Source organism: Anomalospiza imberbis, chromosome 7, assembly GCF_031753505.1.
Source record: "Anomalospiza imberbis isolate Cuckoo-Finch-1a 21T00152 chromosome 7, ASM3175350v1, whole genome shotgun sequence".
Taxonomy (NCBI): domain Eukaryota; kingdom Metazoa; phylum Chordata; class Aves; order Passeriformes; family Viduidae; genus Anomalospiza; species Anomalospiza imberbis.
The window spans coordinates 30804309-30831529 of NC_089687.1; the positions used below are offsets into that span (position 1 = coordinate 30804309).

Below are 27221 nucleotides of genomic sequence, written 5' to 3' on the forward strand. Positions count from 1 at the left end.
GAGCAAGCACTGCTCAGTGTTTATGTGTTCCTTTTGGCAGCACCCACCTGGTCAGTAGGCACAAATTTCAACCCATACAGTGGTGTTGCCTCTTGATGGAGTGCTTGTTTTGTGGGGAGGCTGCATGGCTGAAAATGAGATACCAGCCACTAGGAAGCAGGGGGCTGTCAGAGTCATTCCTTGAATGAGAACTCATGCATTTAGAGGCACTGTTTCTACAAGCTAATGAAGTACCATTAGATTTTAAGCATGAAAGTAGTCTCTTTTAGGTTATTTATACTATTTATCATATGCACAAATTCAAATTCATTGGATACCAGTATTTGTTGGATAACTGTCTGATGCCTTTTGCTGTTTATTAGACATTTTTGATGCACAGCCTGAAAAGGTATCATAGTTTTTGATTTCTATCAGGCCCTGTTTTGTGGGGTGCTGCCTTTCTTCAGAGGCTGAGAGCTGTGCACAGGCATTTTTCTGAAATAGGAAAGGCAGCTCTGCTGATCTCTGCTCTCATGGTTGAATAGGATGCAGAAGTGGCAGAAAAACATTTAGATCTCAAACTTCAGTTTAAGACAACCTATTTTAAAGTATGGTTTGACTTGCTTTTTGAAAAAGTGAAGAGTTACAGACACTAAACAGAACAAGCATTATTTACACAGATTTTAGTCTTATGTGGAAATATTTATTTCTTTTTAGACGTGGGAACAAGATCCTGAAACTTTTCTAATAATTATAAAGGGAACTGGAGGAAAAGCTTTTTGTGCTGGGGGTGACATCCGAGGTAAGGACTATCCTCACTTAAACATCTGATGTCTTTCCCAGTCACTATTTTGTGTTGATTTCCTTTGTTTACAAAATCTTTGTAAACAAAATCTTGCCACACAAGAGTAAGAGATCAGTTGTGCTGACTCTTACGACATCTTGATGTGTAGATGCTATTTAAGGTATTTGTCAGGAGACAACTGTCAGGACAGTGTATAAAAGAGTAAAAATTACATTTTTATGAATAACTGAAAATAGCAGCCAGTCATTCTGGGTGGAGAGGGTTCTGGTCTCTACATTTCTCTTCCCAGATTTTCATTACTGACAGCTTCTTTCCAGGAAGTTTGAAGGGCCCTAACAGGGAGCTCTGATAATATTGGATGATTTGTGTCTAATGTTTTAGATGGCTAGATACAGATCTGACAAGGGTAATCAATGTATCTGTGATTATTTTTTAGCTATGGACTGCAGGAAATCTCCAAAGTGTTAAAATTAGCAGTTGTTGTAAACTGTAGGTAAACAAGCAGCACAGGTTATTGTTATAACAATGTATTTTTATGTTATGCTCTAACTGACTTTCATTTTTAGTATTTAAAGTCTTTAGTATAGTCAGTTTTAAGTGACTGTTCTAAATGTTGGTATGAAAAATATCACAAATGAGTACTAGACATTAGGAGGGGTTAGAAAATGGTCCATACTCTCACAAGTATGTGACAAAATCTCCAGCAAAATACAGTTAAATCAAATTTGAGACTTATGTTCCTATTTAAATTTGAGCAAGTTTTCTCAAATATAATAAAGCAGGATTAAGTATGTCTCTGTTTGCTGTAGGAAATGACCCAACTTATAAGGTATTATTTTCTTTTATTTGTATTTTCTATTAAGCTTACAGTTATCTTCAGAATTTTTATTTCTCTTAAGCCATCACAGAAGCGGGGAAAGTTGGAGGTAAACTGTTACAAGATTTCTTCAGAGGAGAATATAGGCTGAACAATGCCATTGGTATGTTAACAGCAATTTCTGATACAGTACAGTTTTCATTACACTGGCTTCAAATGCAAATTTATCTCTTTGATGATCTATTAAAGACTGTGGTAACATCAGAGAAGTAGTAATTTTTTTTTTTTTACCAAGTTCAATACCAGTAAGATAACATATCCCATTTTTATACCTTGCATGCAGAATGTGTTTCTTTTTTTTAAGTTATCGTGACAGCTACTTTACCCCATCCCATTGTTCTGGTTAGTTCTATTTCCTCTGCGAAAGAATTAGTTTTAGCTGCAGACACTGCAGTTCTGCCCTAAGTATCATTGATCTGCTTCAAAGAAGACCTGAGGTAAAAATAGATGTGTGGAAAATCATTATTATTCAGTCAGAAAGCAAAAGATTCAATTATATGAAGGCTTTCCATTTAAATAGACTGCATATCTCAGGAGTGAGCTGCCTTAGTTTATTGCAAAGACACTGGGTGAAGTTTACTAGAGTAAAGCATATTAAAAAAGGATATTAATTCTTTAGGGTAAAAGTCAGGAGTTGAAGGTTTTGATGAGAAGAAACTACTCCAAATATATTTTAATTGAATACAGTTTGAGTTTTATAATATGGTGTCCTGTGTTAGTCACTACAGGAGGAGAGGTGGTGTTGCTTGCCTTGACAGAAGAGCACAGCTATTAGAGTAATTCCTGAAAAGCTATTTTTACTTTGTTTGACAGAGTTTCAGGACTGAGCATGCTTGTCATGTACCTTTCTTTCCTTCACCAATACAAGGCAAAAAGTAGTTTAAGGTTTCAAATAGTTGGGAAAAAATAGTGTTACTTTGCCAGTTGAACTCGATGACAATTCTGTTGTAAGGGTACATAATTTACAAGTCTGTTTTCTTTTTTAAATTTTTTTAAAATTATTAGGTGTTCAATATCTCTAATGCATATAATTACAAAACCTAGATTTTTGCTAGCTTTAGTATGACCATATTCCTTTAAGACTGAGATTTCTGCTAAAAATATTTATTTATATCTTAAATTTTACAACTTAAAAATACAGCAGGGAGCTGCTGTCACAGTACTGCAGTGGGAAAGGCTTGCTGCTATAGAAATTTGGTTCAGGGGGTAGCACCTACAGCCCATGCATTAGTTTGTATGTTCATGTAAGAACAAAGTTCAAAATACAATTCTCTTAACATTTTCTAACTACTAATTTGAAGGATTGAACTGCCTTTTAAAATAGTTTTTTTAAAAACAAGGCTCTATATAGTTGTTACAGAAAAACTCTCAACATGGTTGCAGAGGATACCTGTATGAGCAATCTTTTTGGACTGTAAGGCTGACCTGAAAACACTGAATACAAGACAGCTGTTTCATTCACAGTGACGTTCTGAGTCTTTCCATGAATGGTAATTGAAAGCATTGGGGTTTAGTTTTATGCCTTCTAAAGGCTCCAACAGATGAAGTTGGTAATTCAGGACATTGTCATCTGAGCCTGCCTGCACCACATTCAGGGTTGTATGCAAGAGCTGCCATGACAGAACATGCTTGCATTGCAGAATTCAGTGTCACATTGTGCCTGGAACCCGCCCATACTTCTGGCTTTGTAATAGAGCACTGAAGGGCTGGAACGCACCCCATGCTCTTAATCCAGATTGTGAGGGGGGTGAAAGGGCATCTGCTGTGTCCCAACATCAGGCAAAGCTATTTATACTGGCTAAACTGTCAGGTACTCATGTAACAAACAGTCCAATGTTTGATAGTTGTATGATGTTCTCTTACAGCACTCATGATCCTGTAAATCATTACTTAAGCATTACATGAGGTACCTTCATTTAAGCTGATAATATGATTTCTGCTTAAATTCCCATTTAATTTCTGCTGCTCTTGCTGAAGGAAGACGTAGGGAAGCCTGTCATGTGGCATCTAGTCACAGGTCCACTCTTGAAAAAGATGGGTGTGACTGTTTTCCTTGATGTTTTTTGCAGGCACCTGCAAGAAACCATATGTGGCACTTATCGATGGCATTACAATGGGAGGGGTAAGTTAAGGACCTTGGTGTGATACCTGATAGATTGCTTTAAAGTCATCTCATGGAGTGTCTGTGAGTTGAATGAAGTGCACACAAGGCATTTCCATTGCCTCTGTCGATTGAAGAACAAACATCATAATCTGAACCTTTGTCTCTTGCTTGTCTGGGTGCATTGCTGCCCTTGTAGGGCCTTTGCTGTTCCTTCACAGCTAATACAAGTGCTTGCTCTAGGAAAGGAGCAGAATCCCCTCTCTGCTGGAAATAGCCCTCACACAGGTTCTTAGAATACCAAAGGGGAGTTTATGTATCATACAAAATCTGAGACCAGTTCTCCATTCTAAGTGTATTAAAATAGAATTATATAAAAATACATTTAAAGAGCACATCATTGAAAACTTGGGAAAATTCTAAGCTATACCTTAATAGACATTTATGAGTTCTGTATTTTTCCAACAAATAATCTGGAAATGCATCTACTTTCTCACCTCTGTAGTACTTTTAAAGCATCATTTGTGGGATACTGATTCCACACACAACTCACCCAGGGCTGCACATTATTTCTAAAGCAACATAAAGAAGACTCCATCATATTGCTAGTTACACTCAGTCTTAATAATTTTTCATCAATTGCTATCTGTAAACACCATAAGTAGACAGCTAACAGGGCAATGTCATGCTTTTTTTACATGCTAAAATTCTGTTTTAGTGAGTTTCACATCTGTAGGATATATTGGCACCATATTAGAGAGTGGATTGAAATAATCTTCAGTTCTTTTGAGCACTGAGTTTAACTGTGAAGCCTGTCTGCTGTGCCACTGCTTAGATTTGTATTGTTTTCTGGCATGTCCCATGTGATATGGGTGTAGAATCTATTTAAATAAAGTTTGTCAAAGATAGATGTGATCCATGACCTGTCATGACTCTTTACTTTTCATGTGGCCTTACACATTTAATTTATCTGTTTTGGTCAACTCAGCTGTTGATTTAAACAGAGTAGCTCTCTTGTCCTTTGCTACCAAGCCCCAAAGATCTCAGCTACAGAGCCATTCCCCCCAGCCTAGCATACATACATTGTTTCCAGCATAAAGGGGACTTGTTCTGTAGCTCTTCTTGCAGAAAAACTGCTTTATTGACCATAGGAGTCCTGAAGGCTCATAGATAGGAGATAGGGAGTCCATTTATTTTATGGACTTTTGAATAATAGGATAGAAAGCTATGAATGAACAAAACTGCCCAGCAGCCAATATCTTTTTAAAGGTCCTGCAGATGGCTTGTTATGACTGTGGCCTGAGCAGGAATAGAATTTTGTCCTTTGAAAGGAAAGTGTATTTTTGGACTGAAAAGAGCATAATGGAGTCAGATGATCCTGCATTACTAAGATTCTTTATGAATTCTCTTTCCTCTAAAAAGCTTTTAAAAGACAGTAATTAGCCTGAAACTTTATTTTGGGTAATCAAATTTTAGTGCAGGATACCCAGATTTCAGTGGTACTGTGACACTGTTTAATAGCCACTAGGGTTTGAATGACAACTTATCATATCCTAGAAGCAGCATCTTTACTTGTGGGTAGGGCATTAAATTTTGATTCAGAAAGTATGCAGCCTAATTTAGGGGAACTAAGTAAAAAAAATCACAGGAGTGTGTTAGAAACTCAGTTACTATGTGCTTGGATAGTGAAAGTTGCTACTGGTGCACAGATGCCATAGACAGTAAAACCTGGAATTTTATCCAAAAAATAAAGTGGTTCTACTTGACTATTGGCTAGGGGCTGGTAGATGGGTTTGGGAGCTTCATTAGCCAACAGATGGGGCTGTGGAGCTTGTTCTCAGTACCTTCTTGTCTGTTCTGTAGTTCATCAAAAATTGATATTAAATATAAATGTATCTTTCCATCTTTTTGTCCTTATTTGGAGCAATAAGTTCAAATTTTTAAGAAAGATTTATTAGAAGTAAAGGTGACTGCAGTTTACTGAAAAATAGTGAAATGAGTTATAAATACTACATTTACTGCTAAAGGATGTGCACTGTTGAAAGAAACACTGGGCACACACTCTCAGGTTCCTAAAAACTACTTCAGATTTACCTGGTTTCTATCTGTAAAATTTCTTTTCCTTGAAATTAAGTATCTGAGCAGTTGACAAGAAATTCAGATGTTTGGGGCTTTAAAAAATATTACTGTCTACAAATGATGTCCTGAGTTTGGTCTTCTCAGTTTTAGAAAAGTCACAGTCTTGTCTTAAGTTCTTTGGTGATGAATATAGGCGATTTATAAGATCAGGCCAAAGCTATGGTTTTAAATAGAGCTTTGGCACAAAATTAGTTACTGCATCAGGTAGTCTGTCTAACAGACAAAAAGATTCATAAAATTGTTTTTGTGACCTGTTTCAGAGCCAAATAAAGCACAACAGACAGACTGAGTGGTGGCTTTTCAATGATTTGGCTTGGAATTCAAGGAGATTATTTGACAGAAAATAAAAAAAGAAAAACTGGGCATAGACTTTGGAAGTTGGTGAAAATGGTCAAGGTCACTGGAATATCTTAATACAGTTAAAAAATCTTTAAAAATCTTAAGTAGCTTTGCAAAATAAGAAGTACATTTTCAGGAGGGAAGGCCATTACTTTTAGTTTATAGAAGAATCTGTAACAGCATGAATGAAGTGCCCTTTTTTGTAGTATCATATACTAGAGCATGCAGGATTTAGAAACTTCCTGAGCCAGGCTTTATTTCAGAACCACAGTGCTAAACAGCCATCAGTGGTCACACTCACCTCTCTGTATATCTCATGCTTTTTGACAATAAGTCGGCTTGGTGTTCAGAAAGGCCTCTGGCAATCGATTTCAAAGTTGAATGTTGTGCTTTGTGAAAAGCAACTTGTTGCTCTTTCAGGTCTATTGTCTAATGCTTATTTTTCTACTGATGAGTAAAGAGAGTGTTGCTCAAACATAGGAATTCTTGGCCTTGGACAATTTTCTACAGGGTTTAATCCTTCAGTCCAGCCCCTTATGCAACATGTTTGCTAAGTTTATTTTAACCTTGCTTTGAAAATTTAGCCTTTTAGTTTTAGGATGAAAAAAGACTTCAACTTATATTTAAACAACATTTTCAGAATGCAGAAATAAGTTTGGTAGAATTGCTAACTGTTTTAAATCCTTTGTAAAGCACTGTGCTTTGAGTTATTCCGAGCATCTTATTTTCCAATCTTCACATTTAGGAAGATTAATGGGAAGGTTTTTCTTTAATATAGTTTTAAATCTGACCAAATTTCCATCTCTGACTCCCTCAGATTGTGGGGCTCAGTTTGTGAGAGCAATAGCAGCACACAGGACTGACTCCTCTAATCTTTCCTCAGAGGAGTACCTCGGGAATACAGACTGGGAGAAGAAGATACCAGCCTGTGACTGGGTCTTTGGGTTCATGAGTAGCTTTCCTTTAGTTTTGTCACCACACCTTGCAGTATGGGTTTTTAGGCAAGGTCTTTTACTTACACTGAGAGTCTACATCTAAGTTATTTACTTAGAGTTTCTTTAGGGTGACTACTGGACAGCAGAATTTTATTAAGAACTGTTTTAGTGTTACTCCCTCGTGTAATATGAAATAAGTTACACATCTACAGATGTGTAGAGCTGGGAGGAGCATCAGGATTATTCTTTTGCCCTTGCATTAGGGTTAAGTACAGCTAGATGACTGCCTAGCTAATTTCACCTAGTGCATTTTCACCTAATGCACTCAGAACTCTCCAACAGCAGGAATGCTGGTTTTTCTAGATATACCACCTGAGTGCTTAGTTATTCTTTCAAGCTTGGTTTCCCTGGTGTCTAATGTAAGTCTTCAGTGTGTGTAATCAACATATTCCAGTCTTAATCAAAGCTCCCTGTGGACATTTTGAGATACTTGCACTCCTTGCTCCTAGTCCTCTCTCTTTAATAGGGATAAGGATAGCCATTCAGCCTTTCTTATAGATTAAGTCTTTTAGTATTCTTGCATTCCTCTGGAATCTGTCCCATTTGTGTGCTTTACAGTTTATTACCAGAGACCAGACAATATTTTAGCTGGAGGATTCATCAGCACCAAGTAGAGCAGAATAATTATCCTCCCTATATTACAGAGATACTCTGTCACAAATAATGCATGTAAATAGCAGTTTTGAAAGCATCCAGTCCTAGGAGGCCACTACTTCTATTTACTCCCAAAACTATTTCTGTCGCCTCTTTCCTCCTTGCCTAACATAAACTTCTATCACAGTACATTTCTTTATTGCTTACCTTTTATCAATTTTAAATCTTCTCCCTTGAACTGAACTGATTTGTCAAAGAGTCAGTTTTGCAGAACCACCCTTTTGTTCAAAGAGTGCAAAGGAAAAGAAAGTACTCCTTTTCTCTGAATGTCAAGAAACCCGAGTGCCTTATGAGGCCCTGGGCTAATGAGGCTGCCCAGGTGCAGTGAATCTAGGCTGAGTGTTCTCCCCTCAGCCTTTGGCTGCCTGCTGGTGCAGACTCTGCTGTAGTGTGATACAAGTAAGAGTAGTTCTTTTCACAACAGCACTGCCTTGTTTGTACTAATTGCATGGTTGCTGTAAGCCCCTGAAAAGCATCTAGGCATTTATTCCATGGGAAGCATACTTACCATCTCTGCATTTGGTTACACCTTCCTCAGTGTAGTTATTTTCATTTTGTTAGTTTTTTCAAAGCGAGATGGTTTTGAATCTTGTCCTTCAAAGTGTTTGCCTTCCCCGAAAGTAAACTGTGAATTATAGAAATTGTTTTTACTTCATCATCCAAGCAGATAATGCAGTTGTCCAATGAAGTTGCATTAATGATTGGCTCTGCATGACCTCAGCTGGGGTACCTTCTCAGTTTTATTGCACACTGCTGCTAACTCTTCATATTGTTTCAGAGGATGGTACCCTCCATTTCCCAGTGATTACATCTAGGCTGTGCTGCCCTGGCTTGTTTGTGAAAGGAAGCAATGCTGTACGTGGGGAGACATCACAAACCTTGCAGTTCAAAATATGAAGCTTTCTCAGAATGCTGCTTAATGAGTGATGTCATTTTAATCAAGGGGTAATGCAGGTATTCCAGAGCAACACATACAGCCAAATTCCTGAACCTATTCCACGGTTTGGAAATACTAATTCTGTTGTGCATCTACCTGTGCATCTTCTCTTTTGGAATGCAAAATCAGAATTACTGCATCTGTGTTGCAATAGAAGAGTAAACTGAGTACCTAATAATTACCTTTAGCTCTTTTTCACATTAGTGCCATTTCATTTTTAGCAAAACATTCCAGATGCTGACAGTGTTAGAGGAATCTGCCCTTCCTTGTAAATCAGATCTCAGGACCTGATGGCACATCTACCAAGAGTTACAAACATCTACATTTACACTTTAGAACGATTTGGTCAATAATTCTTATTAAATTAATATTTGTTCTCAACTAAATTGGTAGTGGTGTCTTAAGCAGCTTGTATGTTACCCATTTTAGTCAATAGAATTTTAGTACACAAAGGAGCTGAGTTGACTAATAACTGTCTTTATCCTGTCCCATTTTAATCCAGATTGTGTAGCTGTAATTCTTCAGGAATGTTCTTTTCACTACCAACATATATCCAGTCTTATAAGTTGTGTGCATGTAACTTCTACTCAGAGGTGTAGATAGCAGCTTTTGAGACTAACATTCAAAAACTAGGAAACATTAGGATTAAACTTATCTATAAAATCTCACTTTTTTGCCCATGTGTGATGCAATTTTTAATTACAGGAATGTGCATTTTCAAGTGGACATTGCCCACAGAACAAGCTGTTCATTTGTGGTTTGATTTGAGGTGTAAATTTTATTGCACATCATGGATATTCTGCTTAATAGTTATCAATATACATATATTCATGTATACATATGGGGCTCGGGTTGACTAGCTGCAGCATATGAAAGCTCATGAAATATTATGATTTTACATAGTACTTCTCTATTGTAATGGACATTATTACCCCTTTTTAGCCCTTTGTAAAGCTAGGAAACTGGAACCTAGAAATGTCAGTACTTCTTGGGACTTCTCCCAATTCTTATTCTTTTTCTTCCTTTTTGTAAGTATGTCATGCCTCTTGTCAGCCATGACGCTTTGGAACAGCTTTGGTTTTGTTTTAATTTACACTCTAAAATCTGCCCTGAAGTAAAAGTAATTGTCATACTAAACCTAGATAAGCTGCTTTCCAGTTCTCTCTCTGCCTGTCCTCCTCCCCCCTCCCCTGTGTACCACAGAGAAGCTTGTGGCCTGTTTTGTTGCCAGTGCTTGAAAGCTGAAGGCAGCTTTTACTGTGAAATAGAATACAGATTTTGCAAGTACAAACAAATAGTTTTGAGATTGACTTGTGCACCACTTACCTCCTGAAACATGGGGTGTTGAAAACAATGTTGAGGCAATTCTAAGAAAGGGTTCACTCCTTGCTGCTGTTCCAGTTTCTTTGCCATCTGGCCACACTGCTCTGCCTGCTTGGCTCTGGTGTATGATCCCAGGGGTAAATGGTGCTCTTCATTTTGTGGCTAATCGGACTAGAAGGTCAGCAGCTCTTGAGATCGACAGAAAGAACCACTGAATGCTCAGTCATTTGCACATTATGTTATTCCCCAAAGGGAATCATAAAGCACTGTTTTGAATACAAGTCTTTTAAATTATAGCTCAGTACTGGTACAGTAAGTAAAACTCCTTTTCTCTCCCTCTCCTTACTCTACAATGACCGAGATATTTGCTGGCTTCTGCACAGATTCATTCTTTCCATTCAACGCCAGACTCTTGCATGCTAAAAGTCTCTCTATTTTTCTCTAATTCTAGGCCTTTGTGTACCTACCTAGCCTCATATTGAGTTATCTCATTATTTCCCTCCCCTTCCCTTTATTATAGATCAAGGAGTAAAGGTTCTAAAGGGAATTATCTTTGCCTGCTTCTCCATCCTTTCACATTTCTGCTCATTTTCCTCTATTCCCAAGGAATTTGAGTGCTCATTTTCTCCTTGAGTAGTAAGACTTTCAATCCATCTTACACTTTCCAAACACTTTTTTTCAGCTAAATAGAGCATCATTACAAAAATCCTCTGGATTCACTCCTGTTACCCCAAATAACTGTGCCACTGTTTAAATAAAATTCTGATGCATGTACCTGTCTTTAAGAACAAGAAGTGCTTCTTCAATTTTAAGATAAAGCCTAAAAGCTCAGTTATGCACTGATGCAAGGTGCTGGAACAGATTCCCTTCCACTGGCCTACCCTCCCTGCAGACATCAAGATTTGATAAGCCGGACACAGGGATTTCTTACAGTAGCTACATTTTTAGGTCATACAGAGGGACAAGGGGAGAGCCTCTTCCAGAATTTTAGAAACAATAAAAAAGCTGCATTTTTGATATCTTTTTTCTGAATACACATGGCCAGTTATGTATAAAGAAACAAAACTGGGATAAAAATAATACTTTCAAATGTAAAACTAGAAAAAGTCGCACTTGTTACTAATTAAGAGCTATAGGCTTTTCAGATCCAGGTCTTCTTACATCTTCTCTTTTCTTTCTGTTGCGGCACAGGTCTTGTGTCCATAAAAAATTGTGCAGATTATGATAGCTACCCTAGTAAAAATTGTTTGTGATGACTGAAAACTAGGGCTTTTAAAAAATCAGTCTAAATCTGGTTGATAAAGGACACTCACTGTAGCAGCATTGGTGCATAGAATGGCCTATGTGTCTTTTTCTCTAAGTTTCCTTTTAAGAAGAACCTGACCTAAATGATTACTACTCATGTGGTTGGATCAATTTGTTTACATACTGAGGGGTCAGAAGAACAAGTCAGAGACATCAGATATTTCTAGAGATGATCTGTCTCCAGTCAGCTCGTTGTGCTTCTGTGTGTCTGTAGCAATTTGGACTGAGACTCTCTAATACATGATCAGTATATGGAGTATTTTATATTTAAATTATATAACATCAATATTTGATGTTTTAAAATACCACACTAAATTATTGAAACAGTCACAATACCCACTGTTTTAAATTATCTTTTTAAAACACTTGTATAGAGTTGATTTATATGTCAGCAGCCAAAGAAGGTGATATTCTATGTCCAGATTGTTCTGTGACACTGCATTGCTCTGGGTCACTATGTCATCCTATCTGTTAGTATCTACAGATGAAAATGGATTATACTCTTTGGAGTGGGCCATAACATTAATGATAAACAAAGATTAATTTTGATTCAGTTTAAGATTCATTGTGTCTGGATGCAGGGGGTAATGCTCTTACATCCATGATTTTTGATCCACCGTAGCTGTAAGCTCCTGCTGCTTCCTGAATCAATTCCACTCACTTGCTTTGCCTTTGAAAACATTTTTGCTGCACCTTGGCTATTTTTGCACATTTGTATGCAGACATATTTGCCCTTTGTTGTGTTATGCTCACTTATGCTCAATTGATTGCTACATTTCTTTTTGGTTCTAGCTCTACCAGAAGCTATTCTCATGCAGTTAAAAATGTAGCAAGTGTAGTCACTTGATGGGAGCTGTTACAAAAGGACTTTCACTGCAGTCAATATTGGTATTATCATAACACTGCTTACTCAAACAGCTAAAAATTATTTACCAGCCTGGTGAAGGTGACACAAGCAACACCTCTGAAGACCTTTCCTATTTATGTTTCTATTATTGTGTTGCATAAGCATTCCTAGGCAGCATTCTTTTACAGTGTGAGTTAGATTATTTAGTAAATAGCCAAGTGTGATGTGTGGTTTTGCTGCGACACAGGTCTGCTTTTCTGTATGTGACCAGGAAGGGAGTATTTATTTCCCTCTGTATAGTTCTCTGTTGTGGTGGCCCTCAATTTCTGAATAACTTCTCTAAATTCTCTGATTGACTAAATGTGCGTCATTCTCAAGATAATACAGCCTTCAGGACACAAGAGAGTCAAAGCAGCTGTATTTCATTTCTGCATCTGTTGGTCATGTTGTTTTCCATTAGAGAAATACTTGTAATAAGGTTCTGTATCCATCATGAGAAAAAAAATGGAAATCAATTATAAAGTTTCTATACACAGTCACATAATGACTTTTGAAGTACAGCGCTGAGTGGGCAGTCTTGTACAGGAAATAAAATTCAGATACTCTACATTCTTTTTTTGCAAGCTTGTTGATGAATTCAGACTGAACTGCCTGTAAAATGATGTGCCTTCCTGAGTTATGTTGAGACTAACACAGTCCCTTGCTATGAAGAAGCTCCTGTGAAGAAAATTAACTCCATCTCACCCAAAACCAGCCCAGTAGTTTAAATTGGTTGCTTGTTAATTTCTTTATTCTCCTTAACTTCTATTCTCATTCTGTAATTATCCTTTACAAAATACAGCTGTCTGTGGAAAAAGAAGTTTCCAGCAGTAAAAGCCTGATTGACCATGGGAGTGTTACCTTGGAGAAGTCTGAAGGAAGACATCAGCTTTAGTATATAAGATCATGAAAAGTAGAACTCTGACAGTGCAGAATAAAGTGTATTTTAATAAAGATATGATAGTGTTAAGACTTGTAGGTGTAAATGCTGGAAGTACCTGGTGAAGTGAACAAAAAAGATTTTTAATGGTGTGGAGGGCCTCCTAGGTGGGACTCGAGCTATGTAAGAATTCAGCTAAATGAAAACAAAATAAAATTAGAAAATCCAGAAATGAAAAAGGAATGCATTTAGACTTCCTGGTTTGTTCTTTCCACAGCATGTGTTAATCTAATGAATATCTGTCCTCTGTGTTAGATCTAGAAGGTTAAATATGCAGTGGTATGTTAACCATTTGGGAAGCTACCAATAATCAAAAAAAGCATATGAATACCAGTAAAGAATTTACTAGGATTTGTACCATTAATTAATCTTTATTTCAAAATTTTATCTCAATACTGGATTATTTAGAAATTATCTTCAAAGAAGGAAGAACATATTTGCACCTCTTTCTTTATAATGAATACAAAGAAAATATATTTTTAGTCTATTAAATAGACATCAGAAATAAGGCTGTACAAAACTTGAAGGCTATCTAGAAACAAATCCAGTTATGGCTAAAACACTTGAGAAAGTGGAAGCTGATTTAATTACTTCTTTCAAAAGAAAATTACATCTTTCAGCTTTCTATGATTAGAACCCAACATTTATTTTTATCACTCTAAAAAAAGAACAAGCTTGGAAGAAAAGCTCTCTTCATGGAATTCACACTTGAATCTTTGGTACTTAATACTCAAGCCAAAAATTGGAATCCTTAAACAAAATTCTGATTGTCAAGAAAACAAGCCAGAAAAAAATGCTTTGAGTTAGATGGTATTTGTATTTTTAGATATGGGATTAAAAAATACTAATTTAAGCATTAAAAATACCAAAATGGGCATGATTGTTATTTCATTATCTTTAGAAAAAAAGTCATCGTTATTGCTGAAAGTGCATAAAAATAACAGCAGGCTTTACTTAATGCAGTGAAAATATGCTATTATGGCATTAAAGCAGTTGGAAGTGATGAAGTGTCATTTCCATTTCATTTAAGAGTTCAGGAGCTGTTTTAGGAGTGAATGCAGCTTTACACACAGCTTTGCATTTTCAGGACAGCTAAACACAGGCCCATGGCTTTTGCTGCTGTTTAGGTGAGACCTGACCACTGCTCAGAGAAAGGGCTAAAGGACAGATAAGGGGTGAGACATAAGGTTTTACCCTGTGCAAATAAGATTCAGATGTTTGCTCAAATCCCATTTGCCTCCTTGGAACAGCAGTGCTTCATGTGAATACATTTGGCTGAGTTCCTGAATCTAAAATCGAGTGTGATAACCACTCACCCTATGGATGCATTTCTCAGGAAATTAAACTGGAATCTTAAAAACTTCATACATCTACATTAAAACCCGAGAGTGACAGATAGTCATTATGCAGAAGAAACTTGAAAATATTTTCAGATTTAGTAGTGTATCACCCTAATGGAATAAATTAATTTCTTCTTGGGCAGAATTGTAAGAGAGTCCAGGGAAGGGTGAGAGGAAATTTAATTTATATTATATTAACTTAAAAAAAAAAGATTCACATAAAACCCAAAGATCTCTGTAGATAAGCAAGAGAAAAAGAAGTTCTACTCTCACCTTAAAAACCTTTCAAATACATACTGCTTGTCCAAGGGAGTATCACCCAATTAATCCCACTGTTTTTGATGAGAAGTATGAAATACTATGAAGATATTTGTGAAGACTAATAGCCTTAGCTGGGTAAAGTATGCTTTTTCTAGTATTTGAACAATTAAAAATGTTATTTAAAATCTATTAGATCCTCATCAGACACTGGCTTCTTTTGGCCAATGATTTATAAGATATCTTAGTTTTAACATGAAACATGGATGGCTGGAAGGTCTGAGCAAGGGAAAAATTAACAGTGGGGAAGGGAAGTAAACTGAAATGGTGGAAAGGATGAAAGAGAGAATATTTGTGTGAAATAACTACTTGTGAATTATTCAGCAGGAGGTCTTGTCTCCAGACAGGATCAAAACCACATTTCTATTGACAAGTATAATGTAGGTAACCTTTGACAAATGAGACCTCAATATGTATATTGTGGTTGTGCCCTATAATCTAAGTATTCTTGGATTACATAGAATATTTTTGTTTTATTTGTCAGTTTGCCTCTTGAAGATTTATCTAAATTAAATTTATTTTGTGCAAAGTGAATTTTTTTTTAATTTGGCCTTGCTGCTGCTTACTACCTATTTCTGAAAATATGGCATAGACAACAGCAGAAACTCTGCTTTTGAGGGAGGGGTTTAATCATGACAGGCTGCTAGAGAATTGTGCTAGATACTTAGAAATGTGAATATTATTACTGACGTGGTGAACACAACTGCCCAGGATAAAAAATTAGTTTCTAACCATGTGTTTTGAATTTGAATCAATAGTGCTGAAGGCTTTTTCTGCTTGAAATACTTCTGTGTTTATAATGCAGGTAATTATCACATTAGAAGAATAGTTAATTATTAATTCTTTTGAAAGTATTAGGATGACAACTTTGTGAAATTTATGTATTTTTCAAAAGTATTGGGGTTTTTTTTTTGGTGGTACGCGCAAAAATTATAGATGGAGTAACATTAGCAAAAGAATGTCAACTCTCTTAATAGTCCAGTGGAGATAACAATCATGGTTTTTTGAAGTTATTCTCTGTATGACTCACCCATCCTTCAAAGCACAGAAAAAGCTATTTCAGCCAAATGATGAAGATAATATGATGCTTTATTAGTGTTTGAATCATAAAAGGCCTTTTAATATTTTGTTGGGCTTCACATGGTAAATCTAATATTAAGTTAGAGAGCAAAGCAAGAGGTATGTTACATATAATTATTATTTTTATTATTTTTATGATTAATCATAACAATAATTGTGGTTATGATGATTTTTACCAGTAATTTTATAACTGTGTCCTTTGCTTGGATAGGGAGTTGGTGTCTCAGTCCATGGCCATTTTCGAGTTGCTACAGAAAAGACTGTTTTTGCCATGCCAGAAACAGCAATAGGTAAGTGTTTTAAGAAATTATCAAATGTTAACGTGTTTAGGGTTTCACTGTCTTTGTAGTCAGGGTGAAATATCTTTGAATGCTTTGGTGGTAGGGAAAGAATTTTAAAAGAGAACTGGAGAGGACCATATATGGAAAGTTCTTTCTGTTAAATTATCAGAAACTTATCTGTGTTCTGGGAGTTGATCATTGAGCCTCTTAACTGTGTAGACTGACACAAAGGCTGTCAGCAGAAAACTTTTTAAAAAGAACTAAGTCTTGCTACAGATGGGGGCAGATAAAGTCTGAAGCTCCCAGGGCAGGTACACCAGCTTTACATTGGGAACTCGGTATGAGTCACACTGGGTGTACCACAAGCTGCTCTGCAATGTTAATGAGACAGATTTTGGAATTACAGCTTTTCTTGTAGATTATTAATGGACCCATTACAACTGTGCACAGACTGTGCCTAGGCAAGATCACAGTGTCTTCAGTGTCACCTTTTTTTGTTTTAAACGGCAACATGTACCTTTTGTTTTCTAATGTTTGATCCTACAGTTTCTTTGTCAATTCTGAGAGGTACAAAAATGAAATGTATCCCAGAGCTACATAAAGATACAGGTATGGCTCAAGAAAAATGAGTCAGATTGAAGGGAACTCTCCTGATGCAACTGTCAAGCACAATAAAGCATAATAAACCACCCAAATACAAGCAAACTCGTTACCATTTTAATTCCTGAGAGAAATATTAGCACAATTCCTGCTAGCTGATAAATGTAATGTAATTTTTCTGAACAAGTAAAGTTGGGATGAAAAAACCAAAAACTACTTCAGCCCTCCAAGTATTGTTTTATTGCTGAGGAAAAGCTTAGTAAACTAAACTTAAGCTTTAATACAACATGAGTTTTCTAAGTTCTGAAGTTGATAATCAGTTGTTGTACATGAAAACCATTTGAAGTAAACAATTTGTATTTTTTTTAACTAAACAGAGGTACATTGGTGTATGAGATTATTCTAATAATAAAAGCACCTTCACTTTCTTCTTCAAAGGTAAAGATATGAATAGTTTTTTATTAACAAGAACTATGTACTTTACACATATTTATTGTGTTGACAAGGAGTTATTTAAACAAAAATAGACTGTGAAGACGTGAAGGAAAAGCTTAGAACTTGCTTAGGAAAGAAAGTAATTAAACCCCTTTTAGGATCACTTAGAAGTAAAACCACTGAAATCTGTTTGGATTTAAAGGCTTAGCTGTTTTGATCTCTGTGGGGTGTGTTTAAAATGTCTGGCTCTCTAGATATTGTATTAATTTATTTTTTTCATGTGCTCACTTATTTCAGTAGGCATGACACCTTTGCTGTGAAGTGAAAACAAAGCATTCATTCAGCTGCTCCGTTTTCACACAATTATTCTGCATTTGTATAGCACCATAAATAAAAGGTTGTAGATAAATATGCTATTTAGCAAATAGAAAGAAAAGGCAGTTCCAGACTGTAGGAGTTCGGTATAGATAAGATAAAGCATTGGAAAGCAGCACAGAAGTAGGAAGGTGTGGAAAAACCACTGGTGGGGAGAACAAAGGTGCTGTTACACTAATAATGGATACTTTCTTGCATATCCCTGCTAAGTTTTTAGCTTTCCAGAAGTCAATACTAATAAATTCCCAAGCCCCTATGCCAGACAAGGTAAGAATGTAGCAGCACTGCCTTTCTTCTGCTTGGCAAATGCAGAGCTGTGCCTTTGGGATTACAGCAGAGCATGTTGCACCTGTGTCAGAGCACAGACTGCAAGTCAGCAGTACAGGCATAGGCTCATGGCCTGGGCAGCCCAGCAGTAACACAGCTCTTCTCTTACTTCACCGGGAAATTGAGAAATGAAATTGCTAAATGCTAACAAAAAACCAAAAATCAGGTATGGAATACATTAAGACAACCCCAGCAGCAAAGAGAAACATATGGGAAGTGTTATGGAGAGAAGAGCAATACGTAGAACATGGACAAGAGGAGTAAAATCATAAGAGAAAAAGGAGGACAGGAACATTGAAAAGGAAGCAGTAGAAGCTATAATAGACTATGCAACCCAGTAAGTTGAAAGTGGATTAGGTAGACCTTCACTAAGCCTGTTTGTAAATTCCTTAATTAAAGAAACCTTCATTCAATTTAGGTTTATTTGCCTCTAAAGCTACGTAAGCTAATCAACTTCACAGTTTATTTAGAACTGATTTCCTGTGTATGGCCAAGTGAAAGGACACTATGGATCCCAATAGAAAGATGTTTTTCCTCTGGAAATGTGCTGCAGTGTGGGGGGGAGCAGTACTCCAGCATCAGTATTATTTTAACTACAGCAAAGAGGAAAAAATAATGTTGCTGTTGTTGTTCTGGTGGCTGGAGAGAATAATGTAATTGCCTTTTTGCTTTGGAGGGCATTTTTAAGAGAGGTTTTACTTTCAAATGAGGTTGGGTTTGGTTTTTTTATTGCAGTAGAAGGATATCCAGGGGGAGACAGATGAATAGAAACGTGAAACTAAACAGATGTCTTGGCATCACTGTTGTGATAGCTCAAGCGGAGAAGGTAAAATGTAGAATACACTATTTGAGAATGTGAGTACAGATAAAAAAACAGTTAGTGGTGAATTTGAGTTAATACAGCTTGGGCTTTTAAAGGGTATCAGCAAGACATTCAGCATTTCAGAAGAGCTGTGTGTCTCAGTAGCCTGGGAGATGAGGAATAAATCAATTAATGACAGCACACACATCAGTGGGAATAGAATACTATAGCTGTAACTGATAGGAAGTGACTCCTAAACCCAACCTTTTGATGTATTAGAAGCAGCAGAACAAAAAGAAGTTCTCCTCTGGCACCAAGAGGGAGCCAGAGGAGAAAAGCTGAGATGAGTTAGATATAAAGATTATTAAGAGGGAAACACTGAAGAGCAGCTGTCTGAAAGAAACCTCCTCTTATTGCATCCAAGGGGGAGGACTATTCAGGGAGCACTGATTTCTCATGTCTCAAAATACTTGGAATAGGGTCTTTCTATGAGACATACATTGACTCTTGTGAACAAAAGTAATTACATGTTAGTGAAAAATCACCATCTGCTATCAGAAACCCATTTAAACTCCTTATGAATTTTCCCAGTTATTATCTCTTCTTTGACAACTGTCTTACAAGTTTCTTATTGCTCATTTTTATTCTGTTTTATTTGTTTTCATGATTAATTCTCTGAAAGGGGAAAAAAAAATCCCACTACACCTATAATTTCTTTAAAAGATTTTCAGTTTCATGAATGCTATTGGATTGATTTCAAGGTAGTAACTGGACCCTGCTTCTATGCATTCAGATTTCTGAAACCAAGACTAAATACTGAAATCAATCTCAATACTGAAATCAATAGCTAAAGTTTTCTCAAGTTTAAGTATGTTTAAAAAGATGTCTAAATTTATTTTTGGTGAGAAATTTATGCAACAGAAGGTAGATACTTTCCAATACAACTTTTAAAAGTATTTAAAACTCTAGTCACAGCTTTAAATTCTTTTAAAAATTACCCTAATCTGTAGATTTTAAAAAGTGTATAAGAGTTACTAAACTGGAGAGTTTAATATTATTTTTTAATATTAGCTTAGTCACAATCCTGTCAAAGAGCCAAGTACTAAGTCAGCATCTTGTGCCTCCACCTTCAGGAAGACCCTGGTAATATTGTTGAACTATTATTGAATTCTCAGCCCCCAGATTTGTTCAAACTAAGCTGTGCAAGAGGCACTTCATCAGTGTTTAATATTTATATCATAATAAAAGATTTCAGTGAAAAAGCAGCATCCAGTTTGAGCTTGCACAAATTTTTTCACAATTCTTTGGGTCACTTCTATCCTTTCTGAGAACACACTTGATTTTTCAAGCACCTAAACTTGTCTCAAGTTGTTGGCAAATAGAATAAATATTTTTCTTTGGTATATGTTTGCAAAGTATGTGCCAGTAGAAAGGATGAAGTTTGGAAAGTGTTCAAGAGTTTGCTTTTAGGAAGGGTTTTGATGCCAGAAATGTCAAGTCAAGGAGAAATTTGGGCAAGGTTGCTGTGCCTATGTAAGGAAGATGAAAGTGAGACAAGAAAAAATTGCTGCTAGTGATGATCAGTACAAGAGCTCCTCCCTTCACTTTTGTTTTGTGTTGTTTATTGCAGGCCTTTTCCCTGATGTAGGTGGAGGGTATTTCTTGCCAAGGCTCTCAGGAAAGATTGGCTATTACCTCGCGCTGACAGGATGCAGGCTGAAAGGAAGGGATGTGCTAAGAGTTGGCATCGCTACGCATTTTGTAGAATCTGAAAAGGTAACGTGCCAAAGTGCTGGCCAGGGCACAGCCCACAGCCACACTGAGAGCTTGGGGTTTTAGCACCCCGATACCCTGTTACCAACACGGGTGTCTGCAGAGGTGCACTTTCATTAGCTGGCCATGCCCTGCCAACAGGGATGGTGAGACACTCTCAAGCTGTCCTTCTAACACTTGCCAGCTGGTGACAGCTTTGCTTGAAGGAAAGAACAAATGGTGCTGTTTTTACAATTCCACTGTTGGAAGGGCATGATTTATTCAGCAGAATGAAATTGCTTAAAAATTTTTGCCATTTAAACAACAGTGTATGAAACTAGAGATTTATACAACTGCAGAGTTTGCAGTGAAGGTAACACTCCATTAAAATTTTCTTTCAGGCTGGTGCAGCCTGACTTTACCTGCTGCAGCTGTAGCACTGCTTTGGGGGCTGCTTGGGAAGCAGTTCTTTGTTGGTCACTGCAGACATAATTAAATTTGGGTGGTTCAACACTGACACATGAACTCTGTCTCCTTGTGTTGTTTGCTTTGTACTTCTTTAGGGTCTGTCAAAGTTGGGGAGAATGAGGAAGTGTTTATATATGTATCCTACTATTACCATAGTAATAGCATACTCGAGTAGCATGTTTTGTTTTGCTCACTTGTAATTAAATCTTATTTTTAACAGCTACCTGCCTTGGAGAACGACCTGATAGCACTGAAATCTCCTTCAAAAGAAAAAATTGCAGATTTACTGAACTCTTATCACACGAAGGTAATCTGAAATTACTGAAATCAAGCAAAATTGTTAAATATATGTAGACATTATTTTTTAATCCATGTTACTGATCATCTTTTTCTATGTTTGAAAGTAATGAGTTTCCAAACTCGTTGCACTCTCTCCATAATACTTGTGTTAGCCCCATGTAACAATGGGCATGAAAATAAAAGGTTTTGCCTTTACAATCAGTGGCTATTTTAACTCTTTTGATGTGCATTGCAGTTCTCTTTCAAAAGAAAACCTCTAGAGTCAAACTAGTATTCAGTGTTACTCAGTCTATTACTCTGCTGTTTTTCAGCTTTAAAATGAGCTGTCTCTACTCTTGTTATTTCTATTTTGTAATTACTAAGTTCATAAATAAGATTAATTGGAAAAATAAATGGGATAAGCTGATTTATATCATAGTACTGATTATTTTGACAAAACAGAACACTGTGAAATAGGAGTGATTATATGTTGCAGTATCCTGCTTTACAAGATTACACTGAATGGAAAAGGAAACTGTATTTTTAGTTATCAGAGCTGAAGTGCCAGGGAACCTTTTCAGCTTCAGCTGCTGTTCCTGAAACATCTGCTTATGTCCCAAACCCCTTAATGCCAGAAGATGTGAAACATTTGACAGCCTTCCCACAGAAGGCCGATGGACCTATCACACACTTTGTATGTCTAAATAAAATTTTGCTAAATGACATCAAAAAGAGAAGGAACAGAAATGCCCTTTTTTTTTTTGGTCATTAAAAAAGCCTAAACATAGGTCTGTATATTTTTAAAGAAAATGCAAGGTTGTTTTTAAAAATAATCTCAAGATTTATCTGCACTGACTTTTCTTAGTGTATTGCACAGAAGTGTTTTGCTAGAATAATCAGAATTACTTGTGTACAAGATAACCACCCAGACAAATACGCATACATAGTAGCTCACAGCAAGCCCTGCAGTATGAGGCAACATCTTTAACATTCACAGGATAGTGCCAAGTTCATATATTCACACTGCAAAATTGTAATTCATTAAAAATTGCACTGTCTTATGAACATTAGGAGTTCATTTATAATACGATATTTCTGGAACATAAGTCACTGAAATTTTTTGGTACACTTTTCAGTCTAAAATAACCAAGTAAAACCAAGTAAAATATGTATTTGCTTTTAAAATAGTGCACAATTGATCAAGAAAAGGAGTTTGCTCTTCATGAACATATGGAGAAGATTAACAGGTATTCAGCATTATTTTAAAATTTTTTGTGGGTAGAGAACATGAAGTTAAATCTAGTAACAGTATTTCACAGATAAAGTGAGAGAAATTACCTCCAAGTTTAAGTAACATTTTGTCTTTAGAGAGCTTTATCTGAAGCTCATTAAATATTTCACTCATCACTGCATTAAATACTTGGTCAAAGTAGCCTGATTCATAGCCTATGGCACATTAAAATGAACATTTTCTGTCGATATTCGATGGGAATTTTTGAGAGTAACTATTCCATTAAACAGGAAATGTTACCTAACACATTTCCAGGACTCATTGTGTAAAGGCCGTTTCTGTGACAGCTTGGAACTTAAGGAAAGGAGAAATAAGTGAGAGTGATAAGAAAGAGCTAAGTCTCTGCAAGAAGGATGGCAGTAACTACATTTAGAGATAAAAGATGCTGACACCAAACCAGTAGAATGGAGCTGATAGCTAAAGATTTTGTTACAAAATACAGCTAAGACTGATGAAGTTTATAGATAAATACCAGAGTTTGTTAGTAAGGTTTATTGAAACTCTAGAGATTTGTAAAGGAAAAGGAGATGCCTGAGTTACTTGAAACAGAGCAACATGGAAGACATTGCTAAGAAAAGCCAAATCAGCTGGTCATGCTCTGTTTCTAACATCAGTGTTACTGACCCTGCACAGGTAAATCAGACTGAAGCAGATTGTTAACTGATTTTTTTTCTTCTAGTCTTTTTTCAGCAAACAGTATGGAAGAAATTGTTAAAAAGTTAAAGCAAGATGGTTCTCCTTTTGCCATGAAGCAGCTAGAGGTAAAGTCTTCTATGTCATTTTTGTTAGAGATTTTAAATCTGGTTTTATGGTTTCTTATCATAAGGCAGACTTTAGTTACCCTACAGGGCTTTGGAATGAGAGCCTCAGGTTCTCACAGAGTCCTGAGTGATTCTCAGTAGTTCTACTCAGACAAGGGTATTCCTCTAAAATCACACAATGTGAGCATCATCATATGGTGCATAAAGCTGTAATTTAGTAAAATAACCAAACTCTCCTTTTTTTGCTCCCTCCCCATGGTCAGGGGGTTGTTGGGAACAAGTATTCCCTTTATAGCTTCTCATTATATTGCCAAGGCTTGGAATAAAACAGTGCCAGAACAGTGTTGTTGCTTTTCTTCCATTCCAGATATCTCATTTGGGTTAACAGCAAAAAATTTATAATCAAAAAGTATTTTTTGATCTTTCTAATGCATTTCTGAGTGTTGGATGTAGTCACTACCCAAAAAACATGCAACAATACTACACACATAATTCATACTTCAGCCTCAAAAGCAAGAAGCAACTTACATTCGTTTATAAATAGTATATGTATTTTCTTTTTTTCCTTTGAAATATCTTTGTTCAGGTGCCTTGTAAAAGTTTTGTTTGGAGCTAGTGAAATATTCCAACTGGATAGAACTGAAGTGTTCCTCCAACAAAAGGGTTGTTTTAACTTTAGTTACAGCTCACAGAAGAAATCCTCCTTTCATAGTAAAATAAAACATCCATCATCTCTGACTTTGATATGAGCAGAAGGAATTTTATAAGGTAGTATTCACATTAGGCACCCTGTCACTTTCAAAAAAAATTAATTCAAAATGTCACTGGAGGTATCAAACAGTTTTTGAGAAAGGAAGCTCTAAGACTATCTTAGTGCCAGTAAATCTAGTACATTGCAAGAAGTTTAGCATATGTCTTATAAAAGCAAAGTTGAATAAAAGGGAAAGATGATTTTCCCCCCTAGTATTCCAAGTTTCATTGGATAAAGCAGTCAGATGAGTTGGTGCCAGAATAAAAATACTGTCTGTTCACATTATGTTGATTAGGTTCAGTGGTTGTTGAAAACAACGAAGAATTATTTGTCCTTTTTCCTTATTGTTTATGATAGTACATTTGTTTAACAGTATTAATTCAGAACTTAAAACTAAGTAATCTATTGATGACTAAATTAGGTCATCTACTTCAAAGTTATGTTTTTGTGTAACTGATTTTTTAAAATTCCTGAACAACAACAACAAAAAAGGCTATTTTGTTGCTTCTTCCGTTCTCTTATGTCTTTAATAGGACTTTATAACAACTTTTTTCTTTCATGTGATTCATAAATGAATGTCCTTGGAGTTAACCAGAGTTTCAGAACAATTGTCTGTTCTGTTCAAGAGATAAGACTGTGTTAGCATGACTTGCTTCAGTCCATGCAGAAATTCGTGGGAAAATCACCATGAAACAAATCACACATTTTCTATCAGATGCAAGATTTTAGTGTGAACAAATACTTAAATATCAGAGGAGTTTCTTACAGCAGACATGCTGTGCTAAGCAGTAGGATTAGGCAAGGTTGTGAAACCAAGGTTTCATGTTAGTGTACCCCTTGGTACATCCACCTTGTACCTTGGATCAACAAGGTTAATAAAATGGAACTCCTAGTTCTGCAATAATCCAAGTATGCTGTGAGCCATGCTATCCCAAGTATCCTGGTCTCTTTGATCTACAGTACTCCTGTTTTTTACTTTCAAAACATGCCTGCTTGGCAGGCTGTCACATATCTGACACTGAAATATCGCATGAAGAAGAATATAAAGTTGTTAAAATCTTACTTGAGAATGACTTCATGATTTACACCACATTTTGAACCCAGCTACAAACAGGTGGAAAGCTAGAGAACTAACACTTTGAGCTCAGTAGTTTTCAAACCTTTAACTTTGTAGTGCTACTTTGTTTTCAGGATTTACATAAGCCAAAAAGCTTTAATCTGAGGGGTAGGTATTATTTCTAGTGGGATGAAGTAAACGCAGGGTCTAAACCTGAAAAGCACCAGATACTTGACTTGGTTTTCACAAAATGCTTTCTTAGAGGTTTTTGGCAGGACAGCGCACCTCCTGAGCACTGACACTTCATAGTTTAAAGTCCTCCATTGTTACTGAATGAGTGCCAATGTACTGTGCAGAACACTGCAGACCAAAGATTAGAAGACACATTGTCCATTGTCCAGATCTACTGATCAGCCTGGGATGCACATAATAGCTCCTGAAACTTTAATGTGTGTGCAGCAAATGGGTGAGGTAGATTGCAGGAATGAAGCTTGGTAGTGTTGAATTCAAAGAAGCATTCTGAAATTCTGTTAGCAGACCAGTGAGAGTAATGCTCTGTCTTTGGGCAGCTTTCCTGTGTAGCTTTGGCTAGATACTCCTCATACATTGTCATAGCTCCTCCAGGACCATTGTTGCCTGTGGCTGAACAAACGCATTGATAGCACAGAAAGTAAGTGATGGATGGCTTCATCTCTTGCAAGGGAAGTGAGGCACTGGACCTCTGGGAGGTTTTGGGGCTTTTAAGTGAAAGAAAGTCACTATTCCCACTTTATGCTTGTAAGGAAATCTGCTGTGTCAGTGCCACTTAATTCAGTCACCTTCTGTTAGCATTTTGTTGGTGTTCAGTCTACTGCAAATTCAGCTTAGAGCTTTTGGGATCATTGTGTCAAAATCAAGATGGTTTGAAAGATACTGGAATTGATGTCAAATACTTCTACGAAGACTTCTTTGCATTTTAGTACTCCCCACTCCAGCCTATCCTGTCTCTTTTTCAGGCTTGTTCCCTAGCACCAATCCCCTCCTCTTTGTACAGAGAATGTATTTATAGCTACACTGGTGACTCATTTTTCTGCAATTACACCTACCCATTTTCCTGCCATGTTCCTCTTCCTCCAGCTTGATTTATGTCAGTACCTCCTCCACCTTCAGCCTCATTGATATGCCACGATAACCAGTCTAGTGCATCTAGCAGCTGCCTTAAGTGCTGTTTTCAGATCTTCCCTGTTCCATTGCTTGCTTTGACCAGAACTTGCCATGACCATTTCACCCCTGGAGCCATCTGGCTACACCATGCATAGCATTTAACCTGGTCTGAGCAAAGACTTCCTATTCTAAATGACAGAATGTGAAACTCAGAGGAGGAAAGGTCCAGCTGAAAGATAAGGCCAGCAAGAGCATCTTACAGGAAATAAGGGGTCCAGTTAAGAGCTGCCACCCTCTGGCTCCTACAGAGTGATGTAGTTAGAGGTACAGTAGATTTCTTAATCTGCTGAAAGGCAGCTCATTGTTGGAGAGCTTGACCAGAACTGAGGAACTGTTGGCACTTGGAGCCAGTGTTGGCTCATTCTGTGCCAGCTTCTCTCTCAAGCAGAGTGATTACATGCAAGGTACAGAATGGCAGAACCAGTGCTTTGAAGGCACAATTCCACAGACTCCTGCTTGTATGGCAATCACATGTTTTCCAGCTTAACTAGGCAAAGTGGGTCACTGCTGTATCAGCTGGTGTCTGGAGGGATGAAGAGTAATTGGGAGTTAGAAAAAAATGTTGCTTCTGATGACTGGAAACCTGCCATTTCAGGCTGTGGTAAGGAGCCTAATGTCTGCAATGACAATAATGTAAAGAGGCAAATCTTACCATCTGCTGCTTTTTAATAGTGACAAAAATGTCATAATTATCAGGAAATGTCTATTGTACCATGAGTGATACACATCTTTTATTTGGGTTTACAGAGAAAGGAGGATCGTGTTTAGAGTAAGAAAACAATGATAAGCAACAATAAGATTTAGCTCCTTTTCCCCACAAC

General features: G+C 36.8%; 1 protein-coding gene and 1 long non-coding RNA gene across 3 annotated transcripts in view; one reads left to right on the forward strand and one right to left on the reverse strand.

Moving 5' to 3' along the window:
• The window catches only part of HIBCH (3-hydroxyisobutyryl-CoA hydrolase), a 38544-nt gene that overhangs the window by 2226 nt on the left and 9097 nt on the right, over positions 1-27221 (forward strand). For both annotated transcript variants that reach the window (XM_068196368.1, XM_068196367.1), the window contains 8 exons: positions 697-781; positions 1684-1764; positions 3731-3783; positions 16230-16308; positions 20469-20614; positions 21279-21365; positions 22526-22584; positions 23308-23389. In XM_068196368.1, the coding sequence (XP_068052469.1) occupies positions 697-781; positions 1684-1764; positions 3731-3783; positions 16230-16308; positions 20469-20614; positions 21279-21365; positions 22526-22584; positions 23308-23389 (672 nt within the window). The remainder of the gene's footprint in view (positions 1-696; positions 782-1683; positions 1765-3730; positions 3784-16229; positions 16309-20468; positions 20615-21278; positions 21366-22525; positions 22585-23307; positions 23390-27221) is intronic.
• On the reverse strand, positions 148-4492 carry LOC137477396 (uncharacterized). Its single transcript, XR_011000974.1, has 2 exons — positions 3810-4492; positions 148-2093 (listed from the first exon to the last, which is right to left on the reverse strand). It is a non-coding gene; the product is annotated as an uncharacterized lncRNA (long non-coding RNA).